General features: G+C 44.4%; 1 protein-coding gene across 1 annotated transcript; it reads left to right on the top strand.

The window, feature by feature from the left end:
- Positions 1-1,385: 1,385 nt before the first annotated feature.
- Positions 1,386-19,568, top strand: tbx15 (T-box transcription factor 15). The gene is made up of 8 exons (XM_076994334.1): positions 1,386-1,887; positions 6,937-7,138; positions 9,347-9,448; positions 12,126-12,297; positions 14,322-14,489; positions 14,663-14,727; positions 16,117-16,214; positions 17,641-19,568. Exons 1-8 carry the CDS (start codon positions 1,689-1,691, stop codon positions 18,495-18,497), a joined length of 1,863 nt encoding a protein of 620 aa, XP_076850449.1. The 5' UTR covers positions 1,386-1,688; the 3' UTR covers positions 18,498-19,568.
- Positions 19,569-20,877: the final 1,309 nt, after the last annotated feature.

The following is a 20,877-nucleotide window of genomic DNA, read 5'->3' as shown; positions in this document are numbered from 1 at the left end:
AAATAACACAACTGATAACTGCCCTGCGATGTTTGCATAAATGCCAAGCACTAATTTCCGTGTTTCTATAAATCTGACAAGTTACCACCGCAAGTGATCGTCAGTCTTTAAGATAAATCTCAGACAAGGGACTCTGGCTCTGAATGTTGAGGCTGTTTTGCTTGGTGGAGGGTGCTGTTTATTTGGGTGTTATTCATCAATAGCCTAGACTCTCATTGTTGCTGCTCGCTGTAGAATATATTCATGAAAACTTCGCAATAATCATTCTAAAAGGGACATTTTTACAGCAGTCAGTCACTAATTCATATGGTTTACAGCTAGGCTATATTTTATTTACAGGTCAATTTTGTTCTTCCATTGCGATAAGCCCGGTTGAGTCGTTTACTTTGTTTCATGACTTTTTTTTATTTTATAAAATCACTTTAATCTATCCGACACAGATTTTCTGATTAGTTTGTTTTCTCAATAGAAGTTTATTTAACCACCTACCTTCAACATAAATTTGTTTTGTCGTTACTGTAATATACAATTGAGCTAATATTAATGTTGGAGAAATGTAAATTTAACATGCGTTTAATTGTTTTCTCATATAGGCATATAGTAGTAATTTGTACGTTAATAATGAATTTAGGGTTCAAGTCTAGTGGACTGTAAATGCATAAAACCACCCCATATACACGTGTAAGGAGTGACTCTGTCTTAAATCATGCACCATTTAAATAATGGGTCTGAATGTAATGTTTTGCGACTGTGTATACAAATACATTAATTCCGTTACAGTATGAGCTGTGTATACAAATATAATTATTCCGTTACAGTAGCTATGACCTGTGTATACAAATACAAAAAGAATTCCGTTACAGTATAAACTGTGTATATAAATACAGTAATTCCGTTACAGTATGGGCTGTGTATACAAATATAGTAATAATCATTTTACAGTATAAACTGTGTATATAAATACAGTAATAATTCCGTTACAGCTGCATTTTGTTTAGCAAATCTGAGACGGATGGTTCACTGCTGATACAGAAAGGACGCGAGTGAAAGGTTTTGTCAATCTACAGCAAAATTGGACATTTTGCCAACAAACTAAATCCACTGCTGTTTTCAGCTGGAAACATTCGAAAACAAGTTTATTTAAAGTACGTTCCAATGAAAAGCACATTTAACAAGTAAACCTGTGCATTACCATGAAGTGGGGCGATGTTCACTTCGCCTTGTCCTAGGGTCCTACACCCGGACCCGTTATCGCCCTCTCTTCCTATTGGACGACGTTTTTTGGCTCTTTCTCCTTCCACGTTTCCCATTGGACGAACTGGATTTGACAGGGAGTCAGTGGGTCGCCCTTAGCGCTGCGAAAAAAGTTCTCCAGAAGTGAGTATCAATCAGAAGAGAGGAAGAAAGGCAGAGAAAAGCGCAATAGAACCTCCGCAGGACGATATACGAGCAGAGCCCCGTCTCCTGCGAGATACCCCACCGACGAATGCTACTTGGGAATGGCCTCTCACGTTTTCAACCGCCGAAAAAGTACAAATTAGACATTCGTTTGGATTACTTTCCCCCATCGGAGCCCTTTAGTGAACCGTCACCACCGTGGTGCTCGCGCGCTGCTCGCGCGCCGCTCCCGTGCCCGCCGCCACCGGGAGGTGTTTCGCTGCTCCTCCGCTGGATTTGCCGCGGGAGACATGAGTGACAGGAGGCGATCTGCCGCCGCGCTGAGCTCCAGAGCGCACGCCTTTTCTGTGGAAGCCCTGATCGGCACGAACAAGAAGCGGAAGCTCAGAGGCTGGGAGGAGAAGGAGCTCCAGCTGTCTATGGAGAACCTCGCGACCAACGGACAATTAGGGGACGAGGATCCCACACAGTGCCTGGACATCGACCCGGGTCAGTGCGCAACCACGCGCTCTCTTTGGCGCTTTCGTTTGACACGCGCTCCGCGTAGAGGGATTTTCTGCGGTTAAGAAAAAGTTTATTTGAACAGGGGACCGTGTAATATATAAGTTAGTAGTTCAAAGTCAGTAGTGTACTACACAAAAACAGGCCTGCTCCGTTGGCCCGCACATTCTTAGTTCTGAAGTGTTCCTTATGAAGACCCTTAACACGGGGTCTCAGTCCAACTAGAAACATACACAGATGCGAAAGTAACAGTTAGAAGTTAGAGAATTATTTAAAAGAGTCCAGTTGCATTTATAGAAACCTAACTAAATAGAAAAGACTGGGATGCAATTATTTAAATCGGGAAATTATGAAGTACTAAAATCTGATTTCCAACTGTCTTGCCTGTAAATTTAAAGGTGAGAGATGTGAAGTCGGTTTTTAAAGGTTTTAGTTATTTTACTATAATTCCATAATTCATATACATACACGCAACTTTGTCAGAGGTTAAAATTAGATTGAATGGCTTCTAAGTCAGGGATTTCATCAAGGGTCCCGGTTTTCCAAGCAACCTATAGTAATAAATTCCACATTTCAGCAAATGCTATTGGGATTTCGTCATAAAATATTCTTCTTTAACTTTTTTCTTTATGAAATGAATATTTTGCTTAAAAATAAAATATAGGCCGTGTTTCTGTAAGCTGCATTGCACAATAATATACTTACATCTCCGTTTAACCTACTAACCACCACATTTTTTATAGTCAATATGGTTAGGAGTTTGTTTTTCTTAAGGTTTGACAGTCTAACTATACGAGAGGTTCCAGATAATGTCCGAGCAGGCCGTGCGCGTGCCCGCGAGTTGAGAGCAGGCACGCACGCGCATGTGCGCGTGTTCTCCACACTCATCTGTACAGTTCAACTGTTGTAGCGCTACTCATCACTTCATTAGTCTTGACTCAGGAACGTTTGCACCGGGTCAACCAACACGTCGCCTCCAACCGGCTAATGAATACACATTCAGTAGATCTTCTGGTAGTTGTGTTTTCTTACTACAATACATGAACTTATTTTAAACAAAACATGTCAATACCGCTTTGTTGATCTCAAGAAAAACCCAGGAGTTTGTAAAAAAAAAAAAAAAAGTTTGCTAAGAGCAGTGCTTACCCCCACATTCTTAAAGCGGTGAGTAGGTTGTATGAATAAAAAATAATCAAAGCGTTTTTTATTTTATTTTATTTTTTAAGGTAGAAAGGAGCACATTAACAGTTCATTATAATCTTTGTCTAAGAAATTATTTGGGATTGGCGAGGGACCCCGTTTTTAATTAATAATTGATGTTTAATAGGGGATCTGGCGGCATATGGGTGAGCTAAGCTTAAGGGAAAAACTTTGTTACCCGTCAATGAATTATGTCAGCATTGGCAACAATGTGTTTAGACGATTCTTGTTCTTAATGCATTATAATCGTTGCTGAAAGATACCTGAAAATGTGAGAACCACACTAATCAGCATGGCATGCCCACATGCTAATCACCTTTTTCGAGTTAGCTGCAAATAAAAAATTACAGCCTCTGGATTAGTAAAGCCATTTTAAAACTTGAATTTCCAGTGTAGCCTCTTTTAGGAGTAAAATATTCTAAATCTTATGACATTTTGTACGGGACACTGTGGTACTGAAGTTCTGCGGGACTGTCGCTTCCCTCTCTGGCGCGAGCGGGCTGGCGGAGCCCTGCACGTCGCGTGACGGTTAGCCTACATCTGCTAGTTAAGAAACTCTGGAAGAACACTAGCTCAGCTTTTAAAAGTCCTGAAAAAATACCCGCACACTCAGATGCTTTGAAACCCACGAATATATTTGAGATTAATTGTATCAAGGAGCTCTCGTACCGTTGTGTACAATGCGCGAAGGTTACTCCCGCGAGCCTAATTACAATTCTGATACAAAAGCGCGCGTGGACAAACAAGTCTAAAATTTGAACGTCATTGAAATTAGGGTAATTAACCAGGATTTTTGTAATGCTCACTTTTTACCTATTAAACAAAAAATATAAAGTTTATAATTAAACGTGCCAGGGATCCCCGACGCTTGGGGGTCGATTGACGTGAAGAACAGATATTATATGTTCCCCGGGGTGTGTGCAATTCCCTACACACTTTCTAGAAACATTATATTCTCCTTTATGGCAATCACCGTTTAAATATTAAGCGGTTGTCTGAATCATTTTGCTTTCTGTTTTAGTACACAATTTTCGGCACAAAATAGTCATAATAGGCCTAAAGAAATTTATTGTTATGGTCAACCAATATTTCTCTTAATGTCATTATATTGAAAATACAGTTTCAAAATCGAATTCACGTTTATAATTATATTATAATCAGATTCATCACCATGGTGACGTATTCTATTATGATATCGACACGTCAAGTAGTGTAGTTTGTCCTTCTTGAATTTAACTACAATTAGGACCAACTTAATGCATTCATTACTATATGATGTCTTGCAGTAAATGGTTCAATATGTGAGGTTGCAGGGTAAAAATAACTTCACTTTGTAAACAGTGACATCTAAATAATCCGACTTTTGTCCCCCCTTTGAGTCTCATAGAGAAGGTTGGAATGAATGGCGACAGATGTGCACTCAAAGGGGCTTTTATCTTTATTTTGATTACCTCCCTCTTACAATCTTACTGAATGAAATCCAGCGGAAGCAGGTGGTTCTGTTCTGGCTGCATTGAGTTACTCTTAAATTTCATGGTTAGTAGTTTGCCTCGTTCATCAGAAAAAGGCCCTTCAGTTCAATTCAGTTCAGTAATTCACATTGTGTTCATAGCTGAAACTACTTTAAAATAAAATAGGATATGGCTGATATCTTCATTGCTGATTAAAAAAACAAAACTGACTGCGTATGAATTAACATGGCTGTGCAGAGCTGTGATGGGTTATTATTTATCCATGTCTCTGCTGTGACTGAAGGCTGAATGCGGTACTATGCCTTTTTATTTAGACATTTTGTTTATTTTATTTTATTTTTATCTTCATGAAGGAAAGTTGTGATAAAAGTTCTACACAAGCATTACAAGCACTGATAAAAGGATGATGAAGGTTCTACACAAACACTCAATGGATGCACAATGTTCAGTAGATATTTTTTTTACAATCATCACACACTTCAGTCCTCCGTCTCCTGAACTCCTCTGATTAGTGACACTCGTAGTAGGCCTGTGTGTGGCCTCTGAGCTTCAGCTGCTTCTGTCTCCTCATGTCCTGGTGCCAGTTAGCTATTTAGCATTAGTTTCATTAGCTTTACCACTTCCTGCGTCCACATGCTTCTCTCTGGAGCCTGGCCTCTCAGAACCTTAAGGTCTGTGTATTCAGGTCAACTGAGTTCAGGTTATTAGAGTTTCATTTTCGGATGAGGTATTTCCATTTGACTTAAGTGTGTATGTGGGTATATTTCAGTGGCATTTGAAGATTTTTTGCACCAGCTGCTCATTGTACTGTCAGGGAAGCCTTGGTGCTGTTTTAAAGTTAGCTTACTGTTTCTTATATTAAGATGGCAGTGTACTTGATACAGAGGAACTTGTGTTGAGGAAACTGATAGAGTAGAGAGACAGAGAAACAGAGTAGAGAGATGGAGAGATAGAGTAGAGACAGTCTGGGTGTGATGACAGCAGCACTGAAACTGAACCACACGATGGCTTTCAACACACATACTATGATGCCGTACTCGCGTGTGGGGAAAGGAGAAAAGGGAGACAGTAGTTACCAGTAGTGATCTGTTACTCAGATAAGTGTTGATCTGTCTTCCCTCTGATGTTACTCAGATAAGTGTTGATCTGCCTTCCCTCTGATGTTACTCAGAAAAGTGTTGATCTGTGTCTCATCAGGACGTGGATTGGAGGCTCGGATTCACCTCCCTCTCACAGTCTTCAGGGTGATCTGCTGCGCCCCATGTGTCCCGCGTCCCGTGCTGTACACCCCGTGTGTTCCGCCCTGTACGCCCCATGTCCCACCCTGTATGTCCCGTGTCCCGCCCTGTATGTCCCGTGTCCCACCCTGTATACCCCGTGTCCCGCCCTGTATGTCTCGTGTCCCGCCCTGTATGTCTCGTGTCCCGCCCTGTATGTCTCGTGTCCCGCCCTGTATGTCTCGTGTCCCGCCCTGTATGTCCCGTGTCCCGCCCTGTATGTCCCGTGTCCCGCCCTGTTGCCCAGGCTGCTGACCGCTCTTTGCAGACTTGGGTTTATGAAACCTCATTTGTATTTTGCGACTGCCAAAAAAATTCTTACTGGTGTGAATAGTCTCTGTGCGTAGCGGCTTGAGGAAGAAAATGCTTAAATAAAACAACAAACTATGACAACAAAATATGACTCATAGTGAAACTCATCTCCTCTTCAAATATATTTAATGCTGGTCTGTACTCATGGCTGAATCCTTTGTTTTTCTAAAATATGAATCTTACATTTATAGCTTTTTAAAATATATTTTACTTTAATTTTGTTTGTGTATGTGTGTGCAACCTACATTAGGCAGGGAATTTATCTGGACCGTTTCCAGATATGTGCCATATCTGTCAGTTAATACGCATCATTTTAGATGGCCTTTTACCATTTGGTAATACATATAGGCCCTATGTTAAAGATACTTTCAACAACAACCATTACTTGTCTTAAATATATAGCGAGACGACCTCAAAGACGACCATTTCTCGACGTGGCATAAGTATGTCAATTACTTGATCATAATACATTTTATTGCGATGATTTTCATTATACAATTGGGTGGTTAATTTTGTACACAGAGGAGTGTGACATTATTCAATAGGTTATTACAAATAATTTTAAAGTTTTAAAGTAAAATATTATTTTTTAACGCAAACAAATGTTCTTAATGCATAAAACGTTATGTCATCATTTTTTATTTTACTTTTGTCGTTTCTGAGCGAACTTTAGTCGTTAAGCGGGCAGCAGGTGATGCAGCCTCAGTTCTTGAGAACACCAGCAGGTCCTTCTCACAGATCAAAATAATCTCATTAATCTCTGCTGTCATTTGCAGATTCCGAAGCCAGTCCCGGCTCCGACGTGGAGGGCTTAGCGGAGAGGACGTCGTGCTCGTTCGGCTCCAGCGCCGACCTGGGCCCGTCCGAACCGTCTCCCACGGTGTCCATGGAGGAAATCCAGGTGGAGCTGCAGTGCGCGGACCTGTGGAAGCGCTTCCACGACATCGGCACGGAGATGATCATCACCAAGGCGGGGAGGTACGTCACCCCTCAATGACCGTCAACGCTCGAGTACAAGGCAGCGATGTTTTGAAAATGCCTTCGGGTTTTACGGTGGCTTGTTTGGAAGATTAATTCGTCTTCCGTCCGAGCAGTTAGTATTGTTTTTCTATCGATTCATTCATTTCGGTTTAGAAACTTACAAGCAGGTTTTAATATATACGGATTAAATCTGCTGCGTATTGTTTTTATTTTCAGTTTATTGTTAAGCTATTGTTTTTAAAATACCACGAAAGCTAAAATGTTTGTGCAAATTGAATCTTACTGAAACACATGTTTGTTCTGGAAGCTGCAAATTATCCTGCATATAAAATATCGACGGTATTATGAATATAAATATGTTTGTGTGAATCCGTCGGGTTCGACTGCACTACCAAACATGTCACCGCAGTAACACCCAGGCCGTGGTGTGACACTTTAGGATTCAAGAATTATGTCCAAGTAGTCCTATTAAATCTGTTAACTGAAAAGCACTTCAGTTAAACGGCAAAAACACTGAAATTTCAGTCTAAACAACACAACACTGGCTTCGGTGTTTTTAAATAACCCATTCGGGCGTGACAGCAATTATGGTGGCACTATAGTCTAGGATGCGTAATTAAAGACATATTTCTTCACAAGAGTGGCGAGCTCTGGATTAAGAGAGCACACACACACACGTCGTCGAGAATAAGATCACCTTATGTTTGCTGTAGGTGCTCATGTGTTGCACATTGGGCCAAGGGTCCGGCCACCACAGCTGTGCAAGGGTGACCAGGCGTGTTTCTGATTAAATGCCTTTTAAATACGTTTTAGTTCTTTAGTTTAAGACTTTCACTACAACACACAGGACATTGCTTATATCTTGATAAGCGGCGCGTTGTTCTGTTTTATGGATGAGATTAATTGAGATTAATTAACACAAGTGCGATTTTGTGGAGTTTACGATCAAACAGTTAAAATGTGTAAACATTAATTAGAGAGAAATTTATTAAAGATTATTTAAAGAAACAAATAAAACGTTGGACCGTTTAAATGGTTAGTTCTGGCCTTCTGGTTGGGCCAACATCATTCTGAAGATGAAGATATCTAGATAAACACGCGGAGATACTCGGTCTTCGGCCGTCAGAACAAGATCGGGCCTACAAACACAATCTTAGTGCAGGACCCGCACATTTGACCGTTTCACAAGTCAAAGTCTCTCATTTCTTCACCTGTTATTGTCAGAACTACTCTGTGTGTAAATAAACGGGCCATAGTTAGGAATTTAATTTCTCTTATGTAGAGTAAGCGAGCGCAGTGGGAATATTCGATAAAAACACGTCATTAACTGCCACAAAAATGCCAAATTAGCAGCAGTATAATGACTAAAATGTCCCTACATCGTGAGAAAGAAAGATGAAAGAATACATTACATACAGACATAAACTGGGTTATAGAGGCGTACGTCAAAGCTCGGTCTACGTATTTTAAACTTTTTGTAGAAAACACAGAATTTATCCGGATCTGCAATTAGTGAATTATAATTTATTGATTCTGTCGGTTTCAGAAAAGTGTGACGGAAAACAAGAATTGAGGTAAAGATATTAAAACAGCCCCAGGGATGTAACCGTAGCAGCAGGACGCAGTTACTGAATGTTAAACGACTTAGCTGACTTTGTTAACGACGGGCCGTTAGGCCTACATCTTAAATCTGTTTCGGTTATCCTGTTTTTTGTACCCGGTTTACAATCGGTAATCTATACTGAAACATAGTCGTTTACTTTTTAGTCTAAACCGTTTAGCCCGTGGGAATACCTGCGAGGAGATTCATTTCCCGCCCAATAACCCTTTAAATCTCACGCGCAGTAAGGAACATTAAATTTTTTGCTCGTAGTAAACGGAGAGATTTATAACGTTTAAATGAAAATAAAATGTACAGCTTTGAAGTGTGGAGTGGATTTTTCGCCATTAAATTTTTTTATCGACAACTAATGGCTGCAACGACGGTGTCTATGAACATCTTAGACAAGATTTCATTTGTTGTGTTCAACTATGAAAAAATTAAATGTGTGGTAGTCTGTGTGCTACTTACCATAGTGAGGTAACGCCTGATACTGGTCTTATACTTTTTAAAGGTCTATGTAAACACATAGGATACTTTTCACATAGCTCCTCTAAGCCCAGTAGAAGAATCCTGGTGAAGTTGTTCTGTCTCTGTGTCTGTAGGAGAATGTTTCCTGCCATGAGGGTGAAGATTTTGGGGCTGGATCCTCATCAGCAGTATTACATTGCTATGGACATAGTACCTGTGGACAACAAGAGATACAGGTGAGATACACACACATGCACACGTATACACACATAGGCTTAGCAAAACAGAAAAAAATTAAATGTTTAAAGTAGCACAAAAATGCACAAGATGTACTGATCAGTACAGAGGAATTCACTGTGCATCTTCCCTATGGTCAGATTTAGCTCTCCCAAGGAAGATGGTGTTTAGCTCAAGGGCACTATACTTAACATCATTATTCGTTAGTGGTAGAGGACGGTGTTTAGGACAGGCTGGAGACGCAGCAGACGGCGTGCTGCTCAGAGCCCGCTGCAGGGTCAGCACTAGAGCTGGGAGAGTGTCTCTCTGGTTTCAGCTGCACCATGACAACGTTCCATCACACACATAACAGATCTGTGTCATTTACATGGAACCCTAGATTCCTCATGCGGTTTTAATACTGTGCTATTGGGCCTGTGCCTTTTGAAAACTACAGGCAGGTAGTTATGACAAAATGGTGTCTGTTTGGATCATACACCATTATATAATAATGACATGGATTTAATCTTATCGGTGGGGGAAGTCTGTGATTTCTGTTATCAGTTGCTGACTATTTAGTGATTGTTTAGAGAATCCTTTCCATCGCAACAAAGTAAAATTTACCCCATTGTATTTGACTGGGGGTGCTTTTAGGTCCAGGTGAATGTGGTCTAGAATGTAGTTTTTGAAGGAGTTTCACTCAGTTGACTGGAGACAGATTGTGCTCTAGCGTCTCTGTTCAGAGCAGAGGTGTGTGGGGAATTTTGGGTGTTAAAGCAGAGTGTTTCTCACTCTCCTCACCTGCTCAACACTCCCGCCTCACTTTTTCTTTGGTGTATTTACCACCATGTGCTGAACATAAAATATAAAACCACCCATAATATTCTGCATTCTTTCTGTATTTTATCACATTTTAAAAAGGTCTTTCGGGGATAACAGAGTATATTTTTTGAGTTGACTAATAATGGAATGAATGTGCAGGTTAGCTAGTGCTATGACTGTTGTTGTACTTACAGTGAAGTGAGGTTATATAACGCGCGCTATGTGTCATTTGAATCAGTGTTTTTGACACACTGAACAGTATTCAAACTGCAAGTGTGTCTGGATTGTTCTCGTGTGCCTACTGAAAATAGAATCGGTCATTTAGAAACTGTAGCACAGACCTTGAAGAGAGTCATTTAGAGCCCCCAGATATAATGGAGGATTTTGGAAGCCAAAAGATCTTGTAAAATTAAATGGGATTTTCTTCCTGGCTGGGGAATTTACCACAAGGCTTTGCAGTTGGAGCACAAGCAGTAACTGGAATTCATCGTCCATCTCGAGGCACAGGTTCTGGAAACATGGCCTTCACTGAAATCCACTCCCTTTGCATAGGCATACTGCCTTTTTAAGGAATGTGGAGTTTATACTAGACTTGAATCTTCCTTTATATGTTGCTCAAATTACTTTTCCTCTTTAATGTGGCAGTTTAGTGTGGTCTGCTTTAGAAAGCACTAATAGGAAATAGTAGAACAGTCCAGCTCCTTGGACCTCGTCCTGGACCTCATCAGTACTCAGCACTTAGCAACCATCCCGCTCTCGCTCACACTTTTATGAACAATTCAGTACTTTTCTTGTCGTTCAGAAGAGCGTGCACTTGGATGTACATGGCGAGAACCCCAGATTCTTTTTTGATGATCTTACTAGGCCATTCTGTTGGGAAGGAGGTGAAGTCATAGTGGCGGCTCCGTTTCTGCGTTTCTGTTGCGTAACTGGGTATATCACTTATGTGCATGCTCATGTCTGAGGGGCCTCTGGCCATGCAGGACTGTGGGCCATTTAACTGCTGTTTATATATGCCTCAGCATGGTCTGTCTGTTTAAATATGTCTGTGCATACGTACAGTGTATTCTGTGTTATAAACTGGATGGATATGTCTCCCACAAGTCTTAGACGGGGGTGAACGTGGGTCTTTATTGATTGTGCTGGTGCCAGATGGCAGATTTATGGAAGATGAAAGCCAACTAATCAGATTTCCAGCCCTGTTTGGGTCTTAGGTTTCATCCTTCTTTAACACTTTCTGTGCTAAACAGAGCATAACCCTAAACAAGACATCAAAGAGGAAATTACAGAAACGCCTGGTATTCTGTGTGTGTGTGTGTGTGTGTGTGTGTGTGTGTGTGTGTGTGTGTGTGTGTGTGTGTGTGTGTGTGTGTGTGTGTGCGTGTGTGTGCGTGTGTGTGCGTGCGAGTGTATTATCTTTCCCTGACTTACCCATTTGTCTCTGTATGTTTGCACATGAATTTTTTTATTTTTGTTGACATGCGTGTTTGCATACTTGTGTGTATGTGAGAACACCTTGAAGCATATAGAGGGAACCCCTATAACAGTGCCAAGCATTGCCAACAGAACAGAAGGAGAGATTTCAGGGCTAACTGGTGGCAGTGGTGAAGGTGTTCTAGGTCAGCACATTACACTATGAGAATGGTCAGAAGTCCAGGCAGACAGCTGTGAACTTGCTAGCCTGGGCCTCTCAGCATCCATAAGCCCTCAGAGCAGAACCAGGGATCCAGAGCAGACCCACCGGATCAGGGCCGACGACAGGGTGTCATGTCATGTTTATTTACAGTTTTGTTTTTGTCCTATTTGACATATTCCAACCTGAATAATCTTGATTTATGAATACTGTCCTGATGGAGAGTGTGTCCCTGTTTGCAGGTACGTGTATCACAGCTCTAAGTGGATGGTAGCAGGAAACGCAGACTCCCCCGTCCCCCCGCGCGTCTACATCCACCCGGACTCTCTGGCTTCTGGGGACACGTGGATGAGACAGGTGGTCAGCTTTGACAAACTGAAACTCACCAACAACGAGCTGGACGATCAAGGCCATGTGAGTGCCACGTTACACACAGCAGCTCTCTCAGTTCCACCACACAAGGTCACGCTGCAGAAACATCTCAACGCCTGCTGCTGTGCTCCACCTATTCAATCAGTATGACATATTAAATCAATATGAACTTACGGCTGAAAGAGTTGCACGAGGCAAGACGAGAGAAGTTCTGAGCGTTTAGTGTTGATAGAGCTGGATTCAACAGTAATAGAAGGAAAAAATAAACGTTTTTATTTGATGGCCATCCTGACGGGTTATCTGCTAAAATCTCCGCCCATGTGACGGATCTTGGACTACTTTTACACCTGTGCGGCGGGAGAGAGGGTCTGGAGACATACACCTGCTTCTCCCCACACCCTCCTCACCGCAGTCTTCATAACTCACACGCAAGCTGATGGGTCTTCAAGCTCATGGACACTCCCCCACATCTGCAACCTCTCCCTCCGCAAGAAGAACGTAATTCCACTCGTCCCCAGTTGGACCGGCGGGAAATGGAGGCTGAAAGAGTTGAGTGTGGACGACTGATGCGTCCCGCGTGTTTGAGGGGAGGCGCGGCGGGCTGTGAGCTACGAGAGGGGAGTGTGTTGAGCCCGTAGCGCAGGGACGTGCCTCACGAGGAGTGCTTGTTGTTGTTGATGTTGTTGTTGTTGTTTTCCACGACTTATTAGAAGCATCACTCAGGTGTAGTGGGGGCGTGATGCCTGGTGCCTCTGCCTGGTGCCTGCTGCTTCCTGCTGGGCTGTCGGGGACGAGTGCCATACCAGCGACAGCCATGTAGAAAACTGGGGTGAACCACATAACTCTGCAGAGAGAGAGCCAGACTTGCGCTACACCCTCTGGATGGTTTTAGAGGCTTGACCGCCCCAAAAGCATGAGCTCCAAATCCTGATCAGAGTACATGAGGAAGAGGATAAGGACGTTAGTCACTGTGTTGTTTTTTTTAGTTATTTTTGATCTCTGGTTCTGAATGGTTTTGACCGGGAGTGGATGTGACAAGCTCTGAGCCAACAGGAGGGGGTTCACTGTAGAGCTTTCTTCATGTCTCTGAGTCACACTGCTTTGATTAGTGTGGCCATCCGGGAACGCTGAGCTGCTCGAGGACGCATCTGTGCAGCACTGCTCCCAGAGACTAGCACAATGGCCCACCAGTCGTCCAGCCCACCAGCCTACTAGCCCACCAACCGTCCACAACACCAGCCCACCAGCCTACCAGCCTACTGGCCGATCTGGGAATGAGAACCACCTTCATCATCCACAGTAAAGTCTCGGTTCAAATAGCCCGTGCGACCAGCCCTGACGAATGTATTAGCATTTGGTGTTAATGCTACTGAGGACTGCTGGGTCTTTGGGAAGGAGAGAAAGGGCCTTTCCCCTTTACCACAGCTTCATAAAAAGACACTTTATATATTTCGATATTTTTTGTTCGCCTGAAAGCGACGAGGCAGAGTGGAAGCTTTGGGACGTCGTGTGGGGGACACGTCGCTACGATGGAATAGCCAACCACCTTCTCCTCTTCCTCACACTCACGCTGGCTGTTATTTCCACATTGTTATATCAACATCAGCATACAACACTCACCAGATCAGCAGCCTGAACCTTGTACCTTCAGACACCTTGATGCCCTTTAATGCATCCTGTTTCCGCCTCGCCTCTCAGGTCTGGAGAGTTTCACCTGGCTAAGCAGGAGTAATGGAGTAGCCCTACCCGCCTGTTTAGACAAAGGGGATGTAGGTGCAGGAATATTACATTTACTGTCACCAGTCTCTGGGGTCCTATTCCCACGAGTCCCTGGTTTAGTCACCTTGACCTCACTGGTTGTCACCCAGGAGAGCTTCTTTGACTCTGGTCTGGGGAGGCCACACCCATTGTGTTCTGACCCAATGTGAAACCCTCCCAGCGGCCTGGGCCCATCTGTACCTCCTGTATACACTGGGACACGGCATGGGAGAAACATAAAGTCCACGAAGGAACTGAAGCAACACCACAAACAAACAAACGTTGTGTATTTTTCTGCTCCTGCTCAGATCATCCTCCACTCCATGCACAAGTATCAGCCTCGCGTCCACGTGATCCGTAAGGACTGCAGCACTGAGCTCTCCCCCACCAAAGCCGTGCCCAGCGGGGAGGGAGTGAAGACCTTCAGCTTCCCTGAGACGGTCTTCACCACCGTCACCGCCTACCAAAACCAGCAGGTCTGTAGCTCCATGGTTCCTTTCACCAGGTTGAACATGTGAGCAGAACCCTTGGCACTTCACGTGTCACGTGACATGACGGTTTAGCTTTCCTGACCATAAGTAACATTTTATGTTGATTAAAGTGTTATTTTTTCTTCAATGAAAATGAATTTCCTCTAATGTTCCCACAGATTACCCGACTAAAGATCGACCGCAACCCGTTTGCGAAAGGTTTCCGAGATTCTGGGAGAAACAGGTAGGCTTCATTTCTCTGGGAGAACTAGGATGGCTTCGTCTCAGCAGCTGCCATAAAAGTGTACAAATAAATGAGAACTGTAGTGAAGTGAAGTTTTAATGAGGTCTGATGTAACCAGGCCTCCCATCTTGCAGCCCATGCTGTGAGGGCAAACAAACAGGTTTGTCCCACGTGCTCATTAATGTGGAAGTGATACACAGGAGATGTATCTTCATCACACATGTCTTCATCACACATGTCTTCATCACACATCTCTCATTCCTGTGCTTGCCAAGAAAGCCCCAGTCTGTCTGGGATGAGGGCATCTGATTTAAGGGTGTGCTACCTCACTCCCTCTCTCCCTCCTTCACTCCCTCACTCACGCTATCCCTTCCTCCCTCGCTCACTCTATTCCTCGCTCACTCTATCCCTCCCTTCCTCACTCCTTCATAATTTTCATCTCTGCATGTCTTGTAAACTCATTCACTATTCTCTTGGTTAGCTCTCTCTTTCTGTTACTGTCTCTGTCTTGCTCTTAGTTCTCTCCCATCTCTCTATCTCTCTCTCTCTCTCTCTCTCTCTCTCTCTCTTCCCCCTGGTTCTTCATCGCTCCATCTCCTCCTCTAAGGCGTTCACTGTGTGCTTGCTTGCTCTCCATCACTGGGAGTCTGAATGGTCGTGTAACGAGGCTGGAACAGACCCTCTGCACATGAAAGCACACTGCCATCTGGAGCGCATTATCGGCACAGATATTTGAGACATCTTTTTTCATTTTTCAAACAATAGAAGACCTGATTTATGATCTAGCATTAGATTTTCATTGCATAAAAATACAGATGAAAAGATTATTTGTGAGTAAGATATTTATAGAGAGAAAATATACTTACTCACACATACATCCTTATTTAACTTATTTTTTATTTCTTGAAAAATATAACCCTGTTAGGGTAATAAAACATCCTGGATCCACCACAAAGTAACCACAGTTCCCTTTAGCCACAGGACTCTATGAATACTGCACAACGTTTAATCCTATGGTTTTACACTGTATATTTGTCTATTATTTGTTATTAAATCAAGATATTTAGAAAATTTACAGTCACGTCCAGCAGTGCCATACATTTAGTCTTTTTATTTATAAAGTTGGTGTAAAAGTTGGTTAGAGCAACCGCGGACCTGTCCTAACACTGACCAGCAAGCAGCACTCAGAGAGAGTTACGGCCCCTGAAGGAACCTGTGGGCAGCTTCACCAGTGATGCACTCCACCCACTACCCCTCCAACCGCTACCCCTCCACCCACTACCCCTCCACCCGCTACCCCTCCACCCACTACCCCTCCACCCACTACCCCTCCACCCGTCCCCTCCACACCCCTCCACTCCACTCATGCTGTCCTGCTGTGCTGTGCAGGACTGGCCTGGAGGCGATCATGGAAACGTATGCCTTTTGGAGGCCACCAGTGAGAACGCTCACGTTTGAGGACTTCACCAACATGCAGAAACAGCAAGGTACGTTTCTGGGGTGGGGACAGTGTTTCCAGTTACCCAGTTTAAATGGTGTTGATGAATGCTTGAGCACAGCTTGCTCTGATTTGATTTTCTCGTTTAATCTCAATTGTTCTTTTTTATCTCACTTTTTCTTGTTTTATCACATTAGATCTTGTTTAATCACATTTCATCTGTTTACTTGGATGCCATGTCAATGTTAATTTATTTTGCAGTGCTGCAACAATTGTAAAGTTGTGTTGGTCCTGTTCTGCGTGGCCATAACTGTAATGGCCTTTTTTTAAAACAATAATATTTTCTCCACTGGAGTGTAACAATGACTCAAAGCTTAGATGGAGTCTGGGTAGACATCTGTTTATCATCACTTACTCTTCTAGACAAGAGTTAATTAAAGTCCTTGAGCAGATGAACTTTGGGTGCTCTGTGAGGTGTTTTTCCCCGCCCACCTCCAGTCCCGCCCCTCTTCTAGCTCCACCCCCCACAGCTTATCGCCCCTGCAGTAGTGTAGGGAGTTGGGTGGGAGTTATTCCCTCAGCATCTCCCGCCTCTCACAGCCTGACGTCATGCAGAGCTCCTCTCTCCGGCGAGCCTGTGTGTGTGTGTGTGTGTGTGTGTGTGTGTGTGTGTGTGTGTGTGTGTGTGTGTGTGTGTGTGTGAGTGGTGGGGGGGGGGGGGGGGGGGCTTTGTGGAGGGCCCTGTGTGGGGGCCTGTGTGGGGCTGTGGAAGGCGGCCCAGACCTCAGCCGTGGCTTCTGAACTGTGCTGAGACACCAGGTTTTCCTTCCCCGTGTGCTCAAGACTTTATTTTCCTAATCTGGCAGGCAAACGCTGGCCAGAGAACCAGAGAGTCTCGTTAATGACGAATGACGTGACTGACGTGCTGCGTTCCTCCAGCAGCTGAACTGCACGGCTCCCTCCCCGAGAACACGGTTCACCAGCGCTGCTGCTCTAAGACGGGAGGCCAGGCTGCGTTCGCATGACGCCCTTCGCCCCGCTGCGTTTCCCAGACGTCTCCAGCTCTCAGACAATAGCTGAATATTAAAGGAAATTTGTCTGCGCTCCGAGAGGATACGCTTTGCCAATCACTTCTTCAGAGTTCCGTTACATATTCTAGGCCACAGAGCAGGACAAGCTCCCAAACTGGAACAGGCATCGCCCGGTCCTGAAATAACACGCAGACGCTGCTGTGTGCCCTGAGGTGCGCGTATGACCGCGTGGTGTTCCTGGAGTGAAACGCGAGACCGTGCTCCGTGTGATTGTTGGCTTGCTCTTCTGTTTTCAGACCTGGCTATGTCTCCCTCTGTCTCCATGCTTGTGTGTTGCTCGCGTGGTCCGTGTGTAGGGTCTCCCTGCGCCTGGTGGCACCGGCCGTGTGGTGTTGTGTTTCTGACCCCTGTTGTGTTTCTGACCCCTGTTCTCCGCGTTCTCAGGGGGAAGTACAGGCACGTCTCCCAGCACGTCCAGCACGGGCACGCCGTCGCCGTCCAGCGGGGCTCACCTGCTCTCGCCGTCCTGCTCGCCGCCCGCCTTCCACCTGGCCCCCAACACCTTCAACGTGGCCTGCAGGGAGAGTCAGCTGTGCAACCTGGGCCTGTCCGAGTACCCGGCCTGCGCCCGCAGCAACATGGCCGCCCTGCAGGGCTACGGGGGGCTGTCCGACGGCTCCTACGGCCGCCTCCAAACGGCAGGGGGCGCCGTGGGCTCCGCCTCCCCCCCAGACTCCTTCCTCCCCCAGAGGACTCCTTCTTTACTCGCGGCGGGGATGCAGGGCGGCGCTCACGGCGCGCTCGGCTCCGGGGGCGGAGGCTCGGGTGGTGGTGCCGGGGGTGGAGTGGGTGGAGGGGGTAAGATGGATGCCTATGGAGGCCAGCTGGCCTCTTTCCCCACCTCCCAGCTCCAGTACGTGATGCAGGCCGGAGCAGGCCCCGCCTCCGCCTCGTCCTCCCCTCCAGGAACGTCTCCCTCCTCCGCCCACATGTTCAGCGGGAGCCATCATCACATGCAGCAGGGCTCCTATAATGCCTTTTCCTTGCACAATCCCTACAACCTGTACGGATACAACTTTCCAGCCTCTCCCCGGCTGGCGGCCAGCCCGGAGAAGCCTCAGGCCGGCCTGCTGTGCTCTTCCTCCTCCGCTGGGAGCTTCGCCGAGCGTCAGTATCTCTCCAGCAGCAGCGTGGATGGCATGCACATGATCGGAAGTCCCACCAGTAGCCAGCAGGGGGCGGCCACCTGCGACGGCCGCCAGTATGGCTCCTCCTCTCAAATGTCCATGCACATGGTTTAAACAAAGACACAAAGAAAGTCTGTATGCAGCAACATGGTGAGAGACCATAGCAACCAGCTTCCTGTTTCTCAGGGGCTTGTTCCACAGATCAAATATCTGACGTATTCTTAGGACGACGAGGAACTCACCTGTTGATGGGAAACCCAGAACATCTACATTTGTTGTTGAGGAACGAAGGTACAGTGTGATCTTTTCCAAAAAGCTACTCCTCATCTCCGTATGCACAGGCCGCACCTTTCACGAATCAGACTGAAATGGCCAACAGAACTGCTATTTATGTCTTTCCCCTTGCGATAGATGCCAAAATAAGCAACTATATGTAAGCTCACATGGACCTGTGTCAGTTTCCGACCTGAACCCAGAGCCGTGGTGGGAGGGGGAACAGGTTCTCTGTCTTATGAAGACTCGGTGCAATAATGGACTTGGTGAATCATTTCTTAGCTCAAATGACATTTGTCTGAACAAGAGACACTCAGACCTGCCCTAGTATTGGTTGTCATTTCATTTTTGTTTATTTGGTAACAGTATATCATGTTTGCATCAGCTGAAAATTAAGAGAATTGAACAGCACACATTGCATCGAGAACGGAGTGTGGTGACGCTGAACTCTCGAAACAGCAGGAGAGTCTGTAAATGTTCAGTGAACTGAAGGAGACGTACGTGTACAGGTAACCAGATCTGAAAGCACATCGCTGGTTTACAGTTCAGATGAAGGACACTCGTGTGCTATGAGTGAAGTCTGTACTTGAAGGGTCAGGGACCGCATATCTGGAGTGGACAACCTTTTTTTAACATGCGGGTACTGGTGAACGCACGCGAGACATGAAGATTTAATGTTGATGTGTGGAAAAAACCCCAAGAGGAAAGCCGTGTAATAAAAGTCTGTGTGGAGTGCTGTAGATAGCAGAAGTATTTAAGTGCTATGTAACAGTATAGTTCTATGGCCAGTTTTTAGTGATCTTTAAAATCCATATGAGTAGCAAAGGAGAAAGCAGATATGTCCTTTAAAATCTTTGAAATTGTAAATACAGGTGCCAAGCACATCTCAAATAAACAACTTGGTTCATACAACATATTTATTGTTTATACATTTCTTGGACAACCTATGTAATGCGGTGACACTTATTATTGGAATTTCTTGTGAAATCAATCTATCAGCATACGAAGGGATAATCCCTTAGTGTGGAAATAAACAGATAAAAAATGTTCTGTTTATTTACAAATAAAAATGTTTTGTAAAAGAAATGAATGTTTTACACAGCAAAAATTAAAGTTCTTATCCACAAAGTCTGTATATGAACTCATTTTACAAAAGCCGTTACAACAAATATTGAAATCAGTGTGTTTTGTTTTTTTTTTACTTAGCAATAATGGGACATCCTTCTTGATATAAATCTTAAGAACGAATAAGACAGTAGCTACTTTAAAGTACTGAACAAACAGAATATAGAGAGTTTTGTTGATTTTGTTGTTTCTCTAGCGTCAAAGATGTTAGCTCTAGTTGTTGTGATCTACCTTGATTGAATGTGGATCCATCCGTTTCTGGTTTCAATGTGCTTTTATCCCAGCCGTGATGTGTATTTATTGTCTGGTTTGTCTGTGTAAATGTGTATTTATTGTCTGGTTGCTCAGTGTAGACGTGTATTTATCGTGTATTTATTGCTTCATCCGTTTGTGTGGGATATGGAGCTCGTTACTCCGACGCCAGCTCCAGTGGTGCAGAAGCACAGTGCGGGTCCATGACGGAGATGTCTTCAGAAGGGAGTGTTCCTCAAACCCCTTCCTCCTCCACTTCAGCCATGAAATATCAGATCTGAATCATCATCAGAAAGTGAAGGGGCCACTGGACTGTGGAGACGTCCTGATGTATTGGAAACACCTGTTTTCCAAACGGCTCTAGTACTGGCTGCATATTTCATTGACGACTGCATGATTTCAGAATTTGGCACATCTCCATCTATCTGGACATTATTTCCAATAATTATTCATGTTTATTCCTTGACTACATCTCCCAGGATGACTGGCAGTGTTGCCAACTGACTGGTCTCAAATTCACCACATTTTGGAGAACAGAGGGTGCACAAGAACACAAACCAGACACCAGCGTTCAGTTCTACACTGTATTCAGTTCAACACAAAACCAGACACCAGCGTTCAGTTCTACACTGTATTCAGTTCAACACAAAACCAGACACCAGCGTTCAGTTCTACACTGTATTCAGTTCAACACAAACCAGACACCAGCGTTCAGTTCTACACTGTATTCAGTTCAACACAAACCAGACACCAGCGTTCAGTTCTACACTGTATTCAGTTCAACACAAAACCAGACACCAGTGTTCAGTTCTACACTGTATTCAGTTCAACACAAAACCAGACA

The sequence above is a fragment of the Brachyhypopomus gauderio genome, unplaced genomic scaffold, assembly GCF_052324685.1.
Source record: "Brachyhypopomus gauderio isolate BG-103 unplaced genomic scaffold, BGAUD_0.2 sc139, whole genome shotgun sequence".
NCBI classification, from domain to species: domain Eukaryota; kingdom Metazoa; phylum Chordata; class Actinopteri; order Gymnotiformes; family Hypopomidae; genus Brachyhypopomus; species Brachyhypopomus gauderio.
Note: the sequence above shows the minus strand (reverse complement) of the source record. Positions and strands in the feature narration are given on the sequence as shown.